The sequence below is a fragment of the Rhinopithecus bieti genome, unplaced genomic scaffold, assembly GCF_001698545.2.
Source record: "Rhinopithecus bieti isolate Rb0 unplaced genomic scaffold, ASM169854v2 scaffold_51744, whole genome shotgun sequence".
In the NCBI taxonomy this organism is placed as follows: domain Eukaryota; kingdom Metazoa; phylum Chordata; class Mammalia; order Primates; family Cercopithecidae; genus Rhinopithecus; species Rhinopithecus bieti.
Genome location: NW_016820159.1, coordinates 203,541 through 222,308, shown reverse-complemented (window position 1 = coordinate 222,308; position 18,768 = coordinate 203,541). Strand labels below are relative to the sequence as shown.

Below are 18,768 nucleotides of genomic sequence, written 5' to 3'. Positions count from 1 at the left end.
TAATTTTTTTTGTATTTTTTAGTAGAGACGGGGTTTCACCGTGTTCGCCAGGATGGTCTCGATCTCCTGACCTCGTAATCCGCCCGTCTCGGCCTCCCAAAGTGCTGGGATTACAGGCTTGAGCCACCGCGCCCGGCCACTATTTTTTTTAAAGAGAGTCTTGCTATGTCACCCAGGCTGGAGTGCAGTGGTGTCATCATAGCTCACTGCAGCCCTGAACTCCTGAGCTCAAGCAATCTTCCCTCCTCAGCCTTCCGAGTAGCTGGGACTACAGGCGCATGCCACCATGCCCAGCTAATTTTTAAAGTTTTTGTAGAGACTGGGTTTTGCCTTGTTGTCCAAGCTGGTTTCAAACTCCTGGCCTCCAGCATTCTTCCTGCCTCGGCCTCCCAAGGTGCTGGGATTACAGGTGTGAGTCACTACGCTTGTCCTGGGTTCTAGCTTCTGGCTGCTATATAGTAACTGCAAGAGGACTGTTTTTCCTAAGCCTTTGACCCAGAGCTTTGGTTGTGCTCAGTCTTTATGGGGACAGAGGAGTAGTCTCTCTTCCCATTAGTCTGAGTACTGAGTGATTAGGGGACATTCTTGTTCGTCTCAATATCTTTATTCCTTTTCCTCTCCTCTTCATCCTGACTTTCCCTCTACTGCCTTGTCCCTCTTCCCTTAGGTAAGTCAAATCTCATGGATGCCATCAGCTTTGTGCTAGGTGAAAAAACCAGCAACCTGCGGGTAAAGACCCTGCGGGACCTGATCCATGGAGCTCCTGTGGGCAAGCCAGCTGCCAACCGGGCCTTTGTCAGCATGGTTTACTCTGAGGAGGGTGCTGAGGACCGTACCTTTGCCCGTGTCATTGTAGGTGGGTGAGGCCAGGCAGAAGGCTCTCCTTGGGTCCTGGGAGGTGGCTAGACTAGTGGACTGGAACAGGAAGGGGGCCTGACCCTTGCCAACTCATGCATTGTCTTGTAGGGGGTTCCTCTGAGTACAAGATCAACAACAAAGTGGTCCAACTACATGAGTACAGTGAGGAATTAGAGAAGTTGGGCATTCTCATCAAAGCTCGTAACTTCCTCGTTTTCCAGGTGGGCGTTTTTAACAGTTATTGGCTATCCCGTTTTTGCCAGACCGTGTCCCATCCCCACTGTGCCTGCTCCATCTCAGGCTTTATCATCTCTCACTTGAACTAATGTAGCATCTTGTTCACTGAGCTTCCCGACTTAAGTCTGGCCCCTGAGCCAGGTTCATCTTATGAGGACACACATTTGTTTTGTTTCCCCTCCCTTTTTTCCTTAAAGCATTTCAGTGATTCCTTATTGCCTTACAATGGTGGTTCTTAAACTAGTCTCCAGACCAGCAGTATCAATATTACCTGGTAACATGTTAGAAAATGCACGTTCTCAGGCCCTACCCTAGACTTCCCGACTTGGAAGAAACTGTGGGGTGGGGCACAGCAATTTGTGTTTTATCAAGCCATCCAGGTTATTATGATGCTGGCTGAAATTTGAGAACTATTGCCTTAGGATGAGATCCAAACGCCTAAGCCTGTCATTCAGGAAACACCATCATCAAAATCCAAATACCATCTGCATATTCTTCTCTAGCCTTGCACTCCAGCCTACTTAAACCATTTATGGTTCTGCAAATTCACCTGCTTTCTTTGGCCTGCAGGTCTTTGCATATTTATTTTCCTCTACATAGAATAACTTTCTCTCTCTCTCTCTCTTTTTTTTTTTCTTTTTGAGACGGAGTTTGGCTTGTCGCCCAGGCTGGAGTGCAGTGACACGATCTTGGCTCACTGCAACCTCCGCCTCCAGGGTTCAAGCGATTCTCCTGCCTCAGCCTCCCAAATAGCTGGGACTACAGGCGCCCGCCACCACGCCTGGCTGATTTTTATATTTTTGGTAGAGATGGGGTTTTACCATTTTGGCTAGGCTGGTCTTGAACTCCTGATCTCAGGTGATCTGCCTGCCTCAGCCTCCCGAAGTGCTGGGATTACAGGTATGAGCCACTGCATCCGGCCACCTTTTCTCTTTTATTTTCTTGGTTAGTTTCCCTCCATCTTCCAAACTCAGCACAGATGTCACCTTTGGGAAGCCTTCTGAGATAGATATCCCTATCAGTCTCCTACCCCCAAGCTTCATGTTGTCCTTTTCCTGTGCTGCTTCTGTTACTGCACGTAACACTTTCTTGTCTTTGTCCCTTTGGCTCCCTGTGCTCCTCAGAGGGCAAGGAATTTGTTCTTAAAGCCCAATGTGAAATGTGGCACCAGGGGCGTGGGAGAGAAAGTTGGTAACTTTTTCTGGATGAAGGAGTGGAAATGGGTAAGGTGAACTGGGCTGGCTGGGGTCTGAAGTGGAAGAGTGTTTTCACCTTTACTAGGGTGCTGTAGAATCTATTGCCATGAAGAACCCCAAAGAGAGGACAGCTCTATTTGAAGAGATTAGTCGTTCTGGGGAGCTGGCACAGGAGTATGACAAGCGAAAGAAGGAAATGGTGAAGGCTGAAGAGGACACACAGTTTAATTACCATCGCAAGAAAAATATTGCGGCTGAACGCAAGGAAGCAAAGCAGGAGAAAGAAGAGGTAGGTGGCCAAGCTACCTCTTGGCTCTGAGGGACCAGGATGGAGCCAGTGCCTTATCGATGCACCCCTGCCACCATTCCCCTGTTTGCACAGGCTGACCGCTACCAGCGCCTGAAGGATGAGGTAGTACGAGCTCAGGTACAGCTGCAGCTCTTTAAGCTTTACCATAATGAAGTGGAAATTGAGAAGCTCAACAAGGAACTGGCCTCTAAGAACAAGGAGATCGAGAAGGACAAGAAGCGTATGGACAAGGTGGAGGATGAGCTGAAGGAGAAGAAGAAGGAGCTGGGCAAAATGATGCGGGAGCAGCAGCAGATTGAGAAGGAGATCAAGTAAGAGGCAGACCTGGGCCTGCGACTTAGGGGAAACCAAGAGGCCGTGCTGTTTATTAGGGTTCCTCCGTGCTGTTTATTAGGGTTCCTCCGAGCCCGGAGTTCAGTACCCATACTCATTTCTCTGTTATTCTCCTGACTTGCTTTTGTAAGAACCAGACACATTTCTTGACTTGCAGTTTAGACAAGTAGAATATTTAAGCACTCAGGCCCTGGGTAGACAGGTGCTCAGATGAGGGAGAACTCAAAAGGGGTAGTGGCCTTGCCAAGAAGGAGGAACCAGTGTGAGGCCTAGCCATTGGAGTGGCTGAGAAGGCCTTCCTAGAAGAGGAAAACTGAAGCTAGAAGTTTAAAGGATAGGAATTTGAGGGGCCAACTAAGTAAATACAGGATGTTCTTGGGAGCTGTTAATGAGCATCCTGGCCAGGGTTGAGGCAGAGTTGGTAGCTTTGCCTTATGGAGTTGCTGGCTCATAGATCCTGAAAGTCATACCTTTCAGGGAGTAGTCAGACTGCCCCTTTTTTTCAGGATCTGTGGGGCATCACGCCCTTGTTCTTTTAGGTAATTCCCTGAGGTTGGCTCAGGGGCTCAAGTTCCCCTTTGGGTGAAAAGTTTGGGAACCCTCCCTTCTTCCATAGTGCTCACTGGTTTCCCCCATCCCTCTGGCAAAAGGGAGAAGGACTCAGAATTGAACCAGAAGCGGCCTCAGTACATCAAAGCTAAGGAGAACACCTCCCACAAAATCAAGAAGCTGGAAGCAGCCAAGAAGTCCCTGCAGAATGCTCAGAAGCACTATAAGAAGCGTAAAGGTGACATGGATGAGCTGGAGAAGGAGATGCTGTCAGTGGAGAAGGCCCGGCAGGAGTTTGAAGAACGGATGGAAGAAGAGAGTCAGAGTCAGGGCAGAGATTTGACCTTGGAGGAGAATCAGGTAAGCTCTGGAAGGGGTTGGCAGGGAGGAGATCCCTGGGCTGACATCTGCTGACTTGGTCATCCCTATTCTCCTTCTCTGTCCCTAACAAAGGTGAAGAAATACCACCGATTGAAAGAAGAAGCCAGCAAGAGAGCAGCTACCCTGGCCCAGGAGCTAGAGAAATTCAATCGAGACCAGAAAGCTGACCAGGACCGTCTGGATCTGGAAGAACGGAAGAAAGTAGAGACAGAGGTAGGCTATAGTTATAAGATTAGGGATGATGGTCCACAGAAAAGGATACAGGTTGAGCATCCCCAATCCAAAATAATCCAAAATCTGAAACGTTTCTGGTCTCAAGCATGTTGGATTAGAGTTACCCAAGCTGTAATGATAGTCTTTTTTTTTTTTTGAGACAGAGTCTCACTCCTGCCCAGGCTGGAATGCAGTGGTGCGATCTCGGCTCACCACAACTTTCGCCTCTCGGGTTTAAGCAATTCTCCTGCCTCAGCCTTCTGAGTAGCTGGGACTACAGGCGCGTGCCACCATGTCCTGCTAATTTTTGTATTTTTAGTAGAGATGGGATTTCACTCTGTTGGCCAGGCTGGTCTTGAAATCCTGACCTTGTGATCCGCCCACCTTGGCCTCCCAAAGTGTTGAGATTACAGGCGTGAGCCACTGCACCTAGCCATGATAATCTTAATGATAATGACAATAGCTCACATCTGTTGAGCACTTACTGTATGATAGGCAGTGTTCTTTACATGTATTCACTCATTTAATTCTTCATTTATGATTACCTTTATGGAATGGCTACTGTTACCCTATTTTACAAATGAGGAAATTACAACACAGAGTAATTTGCCTAAGGTCACAAGATTATTGTTATTTTTGAGACAGGGTCTTTCTCTGTCACGCAGGCTGAGGTGCAATAGTGCAACCATGGCTCACTGCAGCCTTGACTTCCCAGGCTTAAGCAATCTTCCAACCAGAGCCTCCCGAGTATCCAGCACTACTGGTGCTTGCCACCATGCCTGGCTGCCTTTTTTTTTTTTTTTTTTGGAGAGACAAAGTCTCATTCTGTTGCCCAGGCTGGAGTACAGTGGCATGATTTCAGCTCACTACATCCTCTGCCTGTCGGGTTCAAGTGATTCTTTTTTTTTATTTTTATTGTTTTTTGAGATGCAGTTTCTCTCTTGTTGCCCAGGCTGGAGTGCAGTGGCGCCATCTTGGCTCACTGCAACCTCTGCCTCCTGGGTTCAAGCAGTTCTCCTGCCTCAGCCTCCCGAGTAGCTGAGATTACAGGCACCAGCCACCATGCCCAGCTAATTTTTGTATTTTTAGTAGAGACGGGGTTTCACCTTGTTGGTCAGGCTGGTCTCGAACTCCTGACCTCAGGTGATCCACCCGCCTTGGCCTCCCAAAGTGCTGGGATTACAGGTGTGAGCCAACGCACCCGGCCCGGTTCAAGTGATTCTTGTGTCTCAGCCACCCGAGTAGCTGGGATGACAGGTGGGTGCCACCACACCTAGCTAAATTTTTTGTATGTTTGGTATAGATGGGATTTTGCCGTGTTGACCAGGCTCATCTTGAACTCCTGAACTCAAGTGATCCGCCCGCCTCGGCCTCCTAATTTTTTTTATTTTTGTAGAGTCAGGGTTTCTACTGGTTGCCTAGGCTGGTCTTAAACTCCTGCCTGCCTCTGCGATCAGCCTGCCTCGGCCTCCCAAAGTGTTGGGATTACAGGCGTCAGCCACTGTGCCCGGCCAGTCACATAACCATTAAGTGTCAGAACCAGACCCTGGGCAGTGTAGCTCTAAAGCCCACACTCTTACCAAATATACTTCACTTACTGCCTCCCTGATATCAATATTGTAATAACAACAATGATAGACATGTCATAGTGTCCTAGGAGTGTACAGTGTTCCAGGCATTCTGCTAAGCACTTTTAAATATTTAAAAGAATGTTGGCCAGGCCTGGTGGATCACTTGAGGCCAGGAGTTTGAGATCAGCCTGAGTAACACAGTGAGACCCTGTCTCAAACTTTAAAAAATAATAAAATTTTTTAAAAGAGGAATGTGATAGTCATTAATATTAATAGCAACCCTATTACTAAGCACTTAATGTGTATTCTATGCAGTGGAGATTACCCACATTTTGCAGATGAGGAAACAGGTACAGAAAGGCCTGTGAAGCTTTATCTTGATTTGAGCCTCCATGGTTGGTGAAGAAGATGCCTTGGCTGAGTAGAACACCTGTGAGAGGTTCTGGAGATCTGGGAGGCCCCCATCATCAGTTAGTAGATCCAACTGAACACCATCTATGTCTGTTTTTTAGTAGGCCTCCTATATTAGTGACAGATTGTCCTGGACTGTTGGGCTCTTGGATGAGTGGGCACATAAGGGGTGTTATCTAGGGCTCCCGTGGTCTTGGCGTAAACTTGTACAGCCCCTGGTGATGGAATACATTTGTTTCCCAGGCCAAGATCAAGCAAAAGCTGCGGGAAATTGAAGAGAATCAGAAGCGGATTGAGAAACTGGAGGAATACATCACCACTAGCAAGTATGTAGCTCTGCAACTGTCCCCCTTACTTCCAGGCCTGTTCTTGTGACCCTACTTACCTGCCCATCTTCATGCAGGACCCCCAGAGCCTCTCTGAGCCAGGAGTATTTTCTCACCAGCAGGAGTAACTCCTGTGTGCCCTCACTTTGTAGGCAGTCCCTAGAAGAGCAGAAGAAGCTAGAGGGGGAGCTGACAGAGGAGGTGGAGATGGCCAAGCGGCGTATTGATGAAATCAATAAGGAGCTGAATCAGGTGATGGAGCAGCTAGGGGATGCCCGCATTGACCGCCAGGAGAGCAGCCGCCAGCAGCGAAAGGCAGAGATAATGGAAAGCATCAAGCGCCTTTACCCTGGCTCTGTGGTAAGAGCAGAGGGGGAACTCATTTCCTGAGTACTTACACTCACTGTCACACGATTTTCCCAGCAGCCCTGTGCAGACCAAGTTGCCAATCCCATTTTTATTGTCAGGGGAAATGAGGCTCGGAGAGGTTTAAAAAAGCACCGCTTCTAAGTGGAAGAACTGCAGTTCAAACCCAACTTGTTCTCCTAAGCGCATGTTCTTTTTTTTTTTTTTTTTTTTTTTTTTTTTTTTTTTTTTTTTTTTTCTTAATTTTTCAACCTGTCATAGTAGGCAATCATGTTCTTTTCATCGTAACAATTACGTCTTTCTGAAGGGTTTGTCTTGCTATGTCCATGCCTCTGGGAGGGGAATTGGAAAACCAGGAAAGATTTTGGAAGCAGGTGGGGCCATGGGGCTGGAATTACTCTCCCAGGAAGTAGCTCTGCAGTCTTCTTTATGGGCTCCGTTGGCATGTATTAACTGGCCCAGTAGCTTTTAGGGACACCCTGAGCTTTATCAGACCTCTTGATCTTTTGACCTCTTTCACCAAATCCTGAGTTCCCAGGTTCCTTGAATATTATCCCATACCTGGGTTCAACTTAGTTTGGTTCCACTAATATTTCCCTGTCACTTCTCTAGAGGCTCTGCTGGGGAGAGAAGTATGATTAGAGTCAGTCCCTGCCCCCTTAATCTGATAGTTCTTAGAGAACCAGGCTTGGTTTTGGAGACTGCAGGAAGGGAACTGGTAAAAGATTGATTGATTGATTGATTGATTTTGAGATGGAGTCTTGCTCCTTCGCCCAGGCTGGAGTGCAGTGGCACAACCTCGGCTCACTGCAATCTCCGCCTCCTAGGCTCAAGTGATTCTCCTGCCTTAGCCTCCCAAGTAGCTGGGATTACAGGTGCCCACCACCATGCCCAGCTAATTTTTTTGTATTTTTAGTAGAGACAGGGTTTCACCATGTTGGCCAGGCTGGTTTTAAACTCCTGACCTCAAGTGATCTGCCCGCCTCAGCCTCCCAAAGTGGTAGGATTACAGGCGTGAGCCACCACGCCCAGCCAGATTTATTTCACTAAGTACTTGTGAAAATTTGAAATAATATATGTAAGGTATTTGGCATAGTGCCTGGGTGGCGGTGGTCTGTAAAATGGTAAATGAGGTTTAGAAAGATGATTCTGGATTTAGACACGACTGCCTGAAGTCATTGCTTGGGAGCCATAATAGGCTTTTCCTTTATAGCATGGGGGCTGTGTTCTTCTGTGAGATAGGAAAAAACCAAAGTGTTTTTTCTACTCTCACACCAGCACAACGCTTCACTTCTGACACCAGAAGTGTGGGGGTTTTTCCTTATACACACCAAGCAATTCTCCAGCAGATACCAGCTGGGTGACCTATAATTCACTTCAACTCTGACACTATTTATCTGGAGATAGCATCAGATCTCATGGGTTAGGGGCTTAGTCCAAGACTTCAGATGCCAATTGCAAGTCTCAGGTTGTGACTTGTGGTTCTGACTGACCTGCTGTAAATTACAGTTCCTGAGAATCCCTCCCTGGGTTCAATTAATTTACTAGTGCGGCTCACAGAACTCAGGAAAATGTTTTACTTATGTTTACCCTTTTATTATGAAGGATATTACAAAGGATGCAGAGAACAGCCAGATGGATGCATAAGGCAGGGTATGGGGGAAGAGGTGTGAAGCTTCCATGCCCAATCTGGGCAAGCCACCCTCCAGGTACCCCCACACGGGGGCTTCATTACGTAGGCCTGATTGATCAAATCATCAGCCATCGGTGATCAGTTCAAACTTCAGCCCCTCTCCCTTCCTGAAGGTTGTGGGGGTGGAGCTAAGAGTCGCAAATCTCATCCTGCCTTGGTCTTTCTGGTAACCAGCCCCTATCCAGAAGCTATCTATGGGCCTCTAGCTATAATCATCTCATTAACATACACAATGCTCATTCCTGAGATTCTAAGGGTTTTAGGGGTTGTGTGTCGGGAACTCTCGTGTAGAAGACTAAGTATGTATTTCATAAAACACCACAGTCCACTTTGATCTTCAAACACAGATCCTTTACATCAGAACAATCGTGTAATAAATAGAAAGAGGCTGGGGGCCAGCGGATCACTGGAGGTCAGGAGTTCGGGACCAGTCTGGCCAACATAGTGAAACCCCATCTACTAAAAATACAAAAATTAGCTAGGCATGGTGGTGGGCACCTGTAATCCCAGCTACTCAGGAGGCTAATCACTTGAACCTGGAGAGGGGGAGGTTGCAGTAAGCTGATATTACGCCCCTGCACTCTAGCGTGGGCGACAGAGTGAGACTTTGTCTCCAAAAAAAGTAGAAAGATAACTGGTACATTACTAGAATCCCATTCAGTCATTAATTAATAATTAGTCTAGTCCATGATCATGTCATGAAAATGTTTCCTAGGGTGAGGCCATTCAGGTTTGTAGGCTTTTATTCAATCTTGTTAGGTTCCAAAACGAGGAGTATTCTCAGCAAACATAGCTTCACACTTTCAGGTATCTGGGATAATTGTGCTAAGAGACAGTATCATCTCTTGCTCTGAACCTGTTTTGAGGTGTTAATATAATACTGAGTTTCCCTCATTACATAACTCATTTATTCATTTCTTTACCTCCCTTCTCTTACCCAAACTTTTCCACCGTTGGAAGGGACATTAGGATTGGCCACTATGCTGATCTAGAGTGCATACAGCAAGTTAGTCTGCAATTGCCTCCTCCTCGGTCCATACAGTCCCATTCAGTTAAGGTAGAGTTACTTGGGTACAGAACTAGTGGGCTGTCTTTTTTGTTTGTTTTGAGACAGGGTCTCATTATGTTACCCAGGCTGGTCTTGAACTCCTGGACTTAAGCGATCCTCCCACTGCAACCTCCCAAGTAGCTAGGATTACAAACACACACCACCATGCTTGGTATTGGGTTATCTTAACCACTAGGCAATACATTTGCGTTCACTTCCTGATATAGATTCTAGTCTGTCCCCCTTTCCACACTGGGAATTAGGATTCCTGAGCCAGCTCCCAAAAGCTTCATACTTCAGTTTTCCCTTCCTACTTTACTCAGTACGGCCGCCTCATTGACCTGTGCCAGCCCACACAAAAGAAGTATCAGATTGCTGTAACCAAGGTTTTGGGCAAGAACATGGATGCCATTATTGTGGACTCGGAGAAGACAGGCCGGGACTGTATTCAGTATATCAAGGAGCAGCGTGGGGAGCCTGAGACCTTCTTGCCTCTTGACTACCTGGAGGTGAGGCTTGTTGGGGATTGGGTCAGGCCAGTGTTCAAGGGCCCCTCTTCTAGTACTCCCTGTTTGTTTTGCCACTGACTGAGCTTCTCCCCACAGGTGAAGCCTACAGATGAAAAACTCCGGGAGCTGAAGGGGGCCAAGCTAGTGATTGATGTGATTCGCTATGAGCCACCTCACATCAAAAAGGCCCTGCAGTATGCTTGTGGCAATGCCCTTGTCTGTGACAACGTGGAGGATGCCCGCCGCATTGCCTTTGGAGGCCACCAGCGCCACAAGGTGTGGATTATCTTGCCCAGGTTGAAGCTGGACAGGCTCAGTACTGGAGATTCATTTGTTCAGCTTCTCCCCCTCTTCTCTTTTCCCCCTGCTGTGTGTAGACAGTGGCACTGGATGGAACCCTATTCCAGAAGTCAGGAGTGATCTCTGGTGGGGCCAGTGACCTGAAGGCCAAGGCGCGGCGCTGGGATGAGAAAGCAGTAGACAAGTTGAAAGAGAAGAAGGAGCGCTTGACAGAGGAGCTGAAAGTAAGCCACAGGCAGTGCTGTTTTTAGCAGTGGGAGTCCTAAGCCTAGGTCAACCACTGCCTTACCACCTAGCCCTTCTTTCTTGTTCCCTTCAGGAGCAGATGAAGGCAAAACGGAAAGAGGCAGAGCTGCGTCAGGTGCAGTCTCAGGCCCATGGACTGCAGATGCGGCTCAAGTACTCCCAGAGTGACCTAGAACAGACCAAGACACGACATCTAGCCCTGAATCTGCAGGTGGGGCCTGGCCTTCAGCCCTGTTCTTCAAAGGCCATCCACACATTCCTGGCCTAGGTTTCTCTGAGGGTGGGGAACTTGTTTCACTTCCCTGTCTCCTCCCAGCCTGCCGCAGGAAGCCAAGTATAGCATAGAGTCAGACAGCCAGGGATTCAGAGCTTGGCTCTGCCTTGAGTATGACATTAGGCAAGTAATTTCACCTCTCAGTGTCAACCTTCACATCTTAATCTGTGAAATGCAAGTTAAGATAATACCTACTCGGCTGGGCACGGTGTATCACCTGAGATCAGGAGTTGGAGACCAGCCTGGCCAACATGGTGAAACCCTGTCTCTACTACAGATATAAAAAATTAGCTGGGCATGGTGGCAGGCGCCTGTAATCCCAGCTACTTGGGAGGCTGAGGCAGGAGAATTGCTTTAACCTGGGAGGTGGAGGTTGCAGTGAGCCAAGATCGCGCCATTTTACTCCAGCCTGGGTGACAGAGCGAGACTCTGTCTCAAAATAAATAAATAAATTATACCTACTTTATAGGGTCATTATTGAATGAGTTAACATGTAAAGTGCTTAAGACTGCTATGTGTTCAGTTTATGTTAGGTGCTATTGTTAGCATAATTTGTTCATTCAGCAAATTTGAATTTTTGAAAGTGAGCTGTGGGCATTTCAGTCCCTGCTTGTGGTAGTGGTGGGGTGGGGGGCGGTACTGTTCTAGGTATATTAATGCTTTTTTTTATTATTATTATTATCGAGTACTTCCCCAGACCACCCTGGAGGTCTTATATGTAGTGTGTGTATTTATATATCTGTTTCTAAACTCAAAAACCCTAAACTGAATTCTGAAACAACTCTGCCCCCAGGGGTTATAGATCAAAGATTGGGACCTATACCTAATGATGTTTACCGTGTGCCCAGCCCTGTGGATTGAAGCTGGCTGAACTGGATGCCAGGGAAGAAGCCATGTGATGGTTTCTGTGCAACATCATGGAGACTTGACGAGGGCAGTAGTGCTAAGCCAGGTTCTCTCAGATGTGGAGAGCTAGCCCTTCCTGACTGTGGGACCAATGCAGTCAAGGTAGCTTTTCCTCCAAGGAGCCTGGTCTGTTTTGTTCTCTCAACCCATTGCCTGTAGGAAAAATCCAAGCTGGAGAGTGAGCTAGCCAACTTTGGGCCTCGCATTAATGATATCAAGAGGATCATTCAGAGCCGAGAGAGGGAGATGAAAGACTTGAAGGAGAAGATGAACCAGGTTGGTAGGGTGTGGGCCATGCCAGCGTGTGCATCAGGGCAGGACTGGGACTGGAAGCAGGACAGACTAAAAGGGCCGATGCCCTCCCTGGCTTCTCTTCTCAGGTAGAGGATGAGGTGTTTGAAGAGTTTTGTCGGGAGATTGGCGTGCGCAACATCCGGGAGTTTGAGGAAGAGAAGGTGAAACGGCAGAATGAAATCGCCAAGAAGCGGTAGGTGGGAGGATTGGTAGAAGAGATTGGGATGCCCTTGAGCCTCTAACCTGACATCCTTGGAAAACCAGATGCTGTCATAGGCAAGGGTCAGCTCTTAGAATTATGTGAGTTTATGTAGGTAGGCCTTAAAGAACAGCAATCAGGAGGGCAGTATGGCATAGTTATAGTGGTTAAGAGTGCTAACTCTAAACTTGATTTCCTGGATTCCTGGATTACAGCCCCAGCTCCACAACTCGTTATCTTTGGCAGTGACTTGACTTCTGTAAGCTGCAGTATCTGCAGAATTGTATAATGATACCTATCTCATGGCATTGTTGGGAGGATCAGGTGAAATAATTTCTTTTTTTAAGATTACCTGTTTTACTTTTTTTTTCCTGAGACAGGGTCTCACCCTGTTGCTGAGACTGGAGTGCAGTGACAACCTTGACCTTCCCAGGCTCAGGTGGTCCTCCCACCTCAGCCTCCTGAGTAGCTGGGACTGCAGATGTTTGCCACCACACCCGGCTAATTTTTGTTTTTCTGGTTTTTTGTTGTTGTTGTTGTTGTAGAGATGGGGTTTTGCCATGTTGCTCAGACTGGTCTGGAACTCGGGCTCAAGTGATCCTCCTGCCTCAGCCTCCCAAAGTGCTTGGATTACAGGTGTGAGCCATAGTGCCAGCCTTTTTTTTTTTTTCTCAAGATGGAGTCTCGCTCTGTCGCCCAGGCTGGAGTGCAGTGGCACGATCTTGGCTCACTGCAGTCTCCGCCTCCCAGGTTCACGCAGTTCTCCTGCCTCAGCCTCCTGAGTAGCTGGGACTACAGGTGCACTCCACCATGCCCAGCTAATTTTTTGTATTTTTAGTAGAGATGGGGTTTCACCATGCTGGCCAGACTAGTCTCGAACTCCTGACGTTGTGATCCGCCCACCTTGGCCTCCCAAAGTGCTGGGATTACAGGCATGAGCCACCACGCCTGGCCCCAACCCCCGCCTGGCCTTTTTTTTTTATTTTTTTTTACCTTTTAAAAGGTATTTAGCAGCTTACATAGCATCTACTAAGAGCAAGAAATAGTAGCTTTTGTTGTTATTATCATAATGGGCAATGTGAGGTGGAGGGAGGCGGGAGATTAAATTCTTGGTTGAAACAATAGCCAGAAGAAAATAATCTTCTCGTTTTTCCTCACTTTAGTTGATTCATTCATTCAACAAACCTTTGTTGAGTCCCTGCCTTGTGCCAGGTTGTCTTGTGCTAGGTATTGGAAGGGAGACAAGGGAGATGGAGGTAAGACAGATGAACACAACACAGTCTTTGCTGAAGGACGTCATCCCTTTTAACCTGGGCTTCAGTTAGCAGTTTAGCGCTTTGCCCATACAGTAAATATTCATTGCTGTCCTACCTTAAGCTAGTCTCAAGGGATACAGAATTGAATCAGACTCTTGTTTCTTTCCTCAGGAAACTATAGAGTACTGGGGGAAACATCAATTTGAGGACAGTGTGATCAATGGTATAATTATGGCAGATACAAAATACTGAAGAAATTTTCAAGGAACTGCAAATCAACAACAGGAAAAATCAATGACAAGAAACCCAATAGAAATGTGGCAAAGTACTTATGATATCTAATGCAATGAAAAAAGTTAAAAAAACAAAAGTGGCAAAGAATATGGATAGGCTTTCATGGAAAGAGAAGTTCAAGTGGCTAATGACATAGGAATTGAGGTCTAACCTCTTAATCAGAGAAATGCAAATTAAAAAGTCTAACAGTATTTGGTGGAAATCTGTAGATGTCCTGTGTAGTATGTGGGGGAAAAAAAAAAATATATATATATATATATATATAAAACTTATGGGTATATATCTCAGAGAGAGTCTTGCCGTAGGGTCCCAAAGAGACACACATTCAGTGTTATTCATCGTGGCATAACTTGTAGTAGTGCGACATTGGTGGCAATGTAGATGGCTATTACTGGGGGAAGCATAAGTCAAATGAATATATAGACTGTAGTACTATGTAGGAGTTCACAGCAAGAACTAGATTTGTGGGCAGTAGTGGATAACTTATAAACCGGATATTGACCAGAAAAAAGAATAAAGTTTATAACACAGTAGATTTGTGTAAATTTTAGGTCTAAGACATTTTACAAGGATATGCATTTTTAAGGAATGCATGTGTATATGTCACTTGTGTATGTTCACAGTAGGGAAGGTAATGGGAATGGAAATTGGGGATTGAAACAAAGAGGACAAGGGAAGAGTCTTGCCCAGGCAGTGATGATAAGTGTGTTATGAACTGTGGGATATGATTAACTCGCTTCTGCACCTGAAGTCTAAAAACGGAGGAACCCAACAAAGTGTAATAGAAACTAAGAACCTGCTCAGAACCGTCAGGAAAGGTTTTACAAAACAGGGAGTGATGACTGGAGACCTGAAGAGTGAGTAGGATTTAGCCAGCCAGGCAGCAACAGTAAAAGGGAATTCCAGGCAGAGAGAACAGCATGCTTGGAGGTATGAGAGAGCATGCCTTGTTCTGGATACTAAGTAATTTTTAATGTCTGGAGCATAAAAGCAGGGTCAGGAAGAAGGCGGGGAGTGGTGGAGAGGTCAGCAGGGGCCGGATCACAGAGGCCTTTATGAGTCATACTTAGGAGATTGGACATAAAATTGCATAGCTCAAAATTATAGAGTTAGTTACATTTCATTTGGATTATAGTGGCTAATAGGTTTAAGCTGCTAGCATGACATCTGGCAGCATCTGTCACACCATATTGGGAGTTGGAGAGGGCAATTGGAAGTTAGTCCTGCCTGGCCTGCCAGTGCCTGTGTATGCTGGTTGCATACTCTGAGTTTCTGAAGAGATGGAGAGGAGGACAATAGCAGGAATCCAGTATTTTCTGCATGTTTTTGTACTGCCCAAGTTCTGCCCTTTAAGAGGTTTTGGGACTTTGGGGCAGAAGTTGGGATGCTGTAATTGAAGCCCTTGGACAAAAGTAAGCTGAGTACAGTCAATATACCTGGTGATAATGGCATCTAAAATTAATTGAGTAGTTATCGTGGACCTGGTGTGGTTCTAAGGACTTGATACATATTAACTCATTTAAAAATCTCCCAATAACCCTGAGGTAAGTACTATTATTATGTCCATTTTGCAGATGGGTAAACAGGCCTGGAGAGTATAACCAACTTGCCTGAATCACACTACTAGTAAGTGGCAGAGTTGAGATGCCAATCTTCTTAATCCACTACATTATATTGCAGTGGTGGTATACTAGAAAGAGCCCGAGTTTTGGTGTTAAATCTGGGTTTCAGTCTCACATGTGCCATTTACTAGCTGTGTGGCCTTGGGCAAGGTCTTTTACCTCTTGGCCTAAGTTTTCCTCATTTGTAAAATTAGGATAATAATGCCTACTTGCAGAGTTGTTGATTAGAGGATTAGAGATAATATATGTAAAGTACATAGAAGCTTAATAAATAGGAATTACCATAGCTGGTGGATTCAGATGGACTCTTTTATGCCTCCTTGTAGGAACTTGGAGGGCACTAGGGTCTCCAGTGTTTAAAGGGGGATAAATAAGGTTTGGCCGAATCTTCCCTGCCTTATACCATGTCTACAGGGCTAGGCTGAGGAACTTATTTCTTCAGCTTCAAGGGACCGTTTTATGTGCATATGGATGGATGAAGCAGGTTGTGACTGAAAAACAGTAACTCTTGGTCCCTGAGCCCTGGGTCTAGTTTCCCTTTCTTCCCATAGTTGTATTTTGTGCAGTGGTTATCTCTGGCTGATGAGATTATGAGTGATTCTCCCCCCACTTTTATACACAGTTTGGAGTTTGAGAATCAGAAGACTCGCTTGGGCATTCAGTTGGATTTTGAAAAGAACCAACTGAAGGAGGACCAGGATAAAGTACACATGTGGGAGCAGACAGTGAAAAAAGATGAAAATGAGATAGAAAAGCTCAAAAAGGTAAGGAAGGAAAGAATTAAAAGACAGACTAACAACTGGGAGGAAAAATGGGAAGAAATATGACAGAAAGATAATGTCCACAACTTAGAAATTTCTCATCTAAACCAATAAGAAAATACCAAGACCTAAACAGGAAAATGGATAAGTGTCACAGACAGTTCAAGAGGACTTTCAAATAGTCCCTAAACACATACAAATAATTTAGTCTTACTAAAGAAATGCAAATTAAAGCAACAGTCAGATGCAATGTATTTTCTAGTACATCACGGAAAATGTAAAAACAAAGGACACAATGCTTAAATACCAGCCATGGTATAGGAGACCAGTATTCTTTTTTTTTTTTTGAGATGGGGTCTTGCTGTGTTGCCCAGGCTGGAGTGCAGTAACACCATCTCAGCTACTGCAACCTCCGCCTCCTGGATTCAACCGATTCTCCTGCCTCAGCCTCCCGAGCATTTGGGACTACAGGTGCATGCCACCAAGCCCAGTTAATTTTTGTATTTTTAGTAGAGATGGGGTTTCACCATATTGGCCAGGCTGGTCTCGAACTCCTGACCTCGTGATCCACCCACCTCGGCCTCTGAAAGTGCTGAGATTACAAGCATGAGCCACCGTGCCTGGCCAGGAGACCAGTATTCTTAACGTAATGTGGCACCATCCTTCAAGAAGCTTCACAATGCATTTATACCCTGTAACTCAGTAATACCTGAGGAGATCATCCAAAATGCTGGCAAGGCTTTATGCGAACACTTTGATTTTTTTTTTTTTTTTTTTTTGAGTCGGAGTCTCGCTCTGTCGCCCAGGCTGGAGTGCAGTGGCTGGATCTCAGCTCACTGCAAGCTCCGCCTCCCGGGTTTACACCATTCTCCTGCCTCAGCCCCCCAAGTAGCTGGGACTACAGGTGCCTGCCACCTCGCCCGGCTAGTTTTTTGTATTTTTTAGTAGAGACGGGGTTTCACCGTGTTAGCCAGGATGGTCTCGATCTGCTGACCTCGTGATCCGCCCGTCTCGGCCTCCCAAAGTGCTGGGATTACAGGCTTGAGCCACCGTGCCCGGCCCACTTTGATGTTTTTAACAAGCATTATTTATAGTTCCAAATTGGAAACTACTCAGTGCCCCTTGGAAAGTGGGAATTTAGCAAATCATGCAACATTTGTAAAATTGTTTATGTAGTGTCTTCAAACTTTAGTAATACACAGACCCTTTTTAAAGGAAAAGTAGTCCCTAAGATTGCCATTGTTGCCTTAAATCCGTGATGTTACTTACGTATATACAAATATATATACTTGGAACACTTAATCAAATGCTAAGACTAAGTTAAAAATTAAATACTAGCAAAATGAGCAAAATTTAGATTGACCATGTAAATTCAGTGCAACAAATGATGATGTTTTGCTGAAACCTAGTCACTTCACAGTGTGACTGTGCTACTGACTGCTACAGCTCAGTTCTTTTGAGCTTAGCATGCCTGTGCCACCATGTATTGTGTGATGACTCAATTTTCTCACAACTCTTTCTCTTTAAACTACTATGAAGCCTTTGTTCCTTACATCATTCCCTCCTCAGGTGATTTGGCCTTCACTTGGTTTGAACTTACTGTTTGACTTTCGTCTGCCTATGTTTGTTGCCTGTTTGTGTGTTTTCTTCATTAACCCCTGATGATTAAAGTAGTTCTCTTTGGTGTCTGAAATTTTTTTTTTTTTTTTTTTTGAGACGCAGTTTCGATCTTGTTGCCTAGGCTGGAGTGCAATAGCATTCGGCTCACTGCAACCTCTGCCTTCCGGGTTCAAGCGATACTCCTGCCTCTGCCTCCCGAGTAGCTGGGATTACAGGCGCCCACCACCACGCCCGGTTAATTTTTTGTATTTTTAGTAGAGATGGGGTTTCACGATGTTCGCCAGGCTGGTCCCGAACTCCTGGCCTCAAGTGATCCACTTGCCTCGGCCTCCCAAAGTGCTGGGATTACAGGTGTGAGCCACTGCGCGCAACCTGGTGTCTGAAATCTTAAATGCACTTGTAGCTTGGGCAGTAAAATCCTGAGGCAAGACAAGTTAGATACCTAGATGATTTGGGATATTACATATATGCAATTTTTTTGCTTTTTATTTTGAAATAATTTTCAACTTTGCAAAAAATTGCAAGGAATAATACAAACAACTCCTATCTACCCATCACCAAGATTCATCAATCATCAACATGTTGCCACATTATCTTTTGCATTCTCTCGCTCTATATATATGCTTATTATTTTTTATGAGCCATTTGGGAGTAAGTTGCAGATATATCCCCTTTATGTGAGTATTATTTATTTATTTATTTATTTATTTATTTATTTATTTTTTGAGACAGAGTCTTGCTCTGCCGCCCAGGCTGGAGTGCTTTGATACTTTGATGCTTTGATCCCAACTTTGATGCTTTGATCCCAGTGCCGGATCTCAGCTCGCTGCAAGCTCCGCCTCCCGGGTTTACGCCGTTCTCCTGCCTCAGCCTCCCGAGTTGCTGGGACTACAGGCGCCCGCCACCTCACCTGGCTAATTTTTTGTATTTTTTTTAGTAGAGATGGGGTTTACCGTGTTAGCTAGGATGATCTCGATCTACTGACCTTGTGATCC

The 18,768-nt window shown here is 45.8% G+C and overlaps 1 protein-coding gene across 1 annotated transcript in view; it reads left to right on the top strand.

The window, feature by feature from the left end:
* The window catches only part of SMC1A (structural maintenance of chromosomes 1A), a 52,381-nt gene that overhangs the window by 10,354 nt on the left and 23,259 nt on the right, over window positions 1-18,768 (top strand). Inside the window, exons 2-16 of the mRNA XM_017859625.1 lie at window positions 668-856; window positions 967-1,079; window positions 2,377-2,580; window positions 2,674-2,912; window positions 3,585-3,843; window positions 3,937-4,077; window positions 6,303-6,385; window positions 6,538-6,745; window positions 9,816-10,001; window positions 10,098-10,277; window positions 10,379-10,525; window positions 10,621-10,758; window positions 11,887-12,003; window positions 12,108-12,214; window positions 16,015-16,156. Coding sequence (XP_017715114.1) covers window positions 668-856; window positions 967-1,079; window positions 2,377-2,580; window positions 2,674-2,912; window positions 3,585-3,843; window positions 3,937-4,077; window positions 6,303-6,385; window positions 6,538-6,745; window positions 9,816-10,001; window positions 10,098-10,277; window positions 10,379-10,525; window positions 10,621-10,758; window positions 11,887-12,003; window positions 12,108-12,214; window positions 16,015-16,156 — 2,453 coding nt within the window. The remainder of the gene's footprint in view (window positions 1-667; window positions 857-966; window positions 1,080-2,376; window positions 2,581-2,673; window positions 2,913-3,584; window positions 3,844-3,936; window positions 4,078-6,302; window positions 6,386-6,537; window positions 6,746-9,815; window positions 10,002-10,097; window positions 10,278-10,378; window positions 10,526-10,620; window positions 10,759-11,886; window positions 12,004-12,107; window positions 12,215-16,014; window positions 16,157-18,768) is intronic.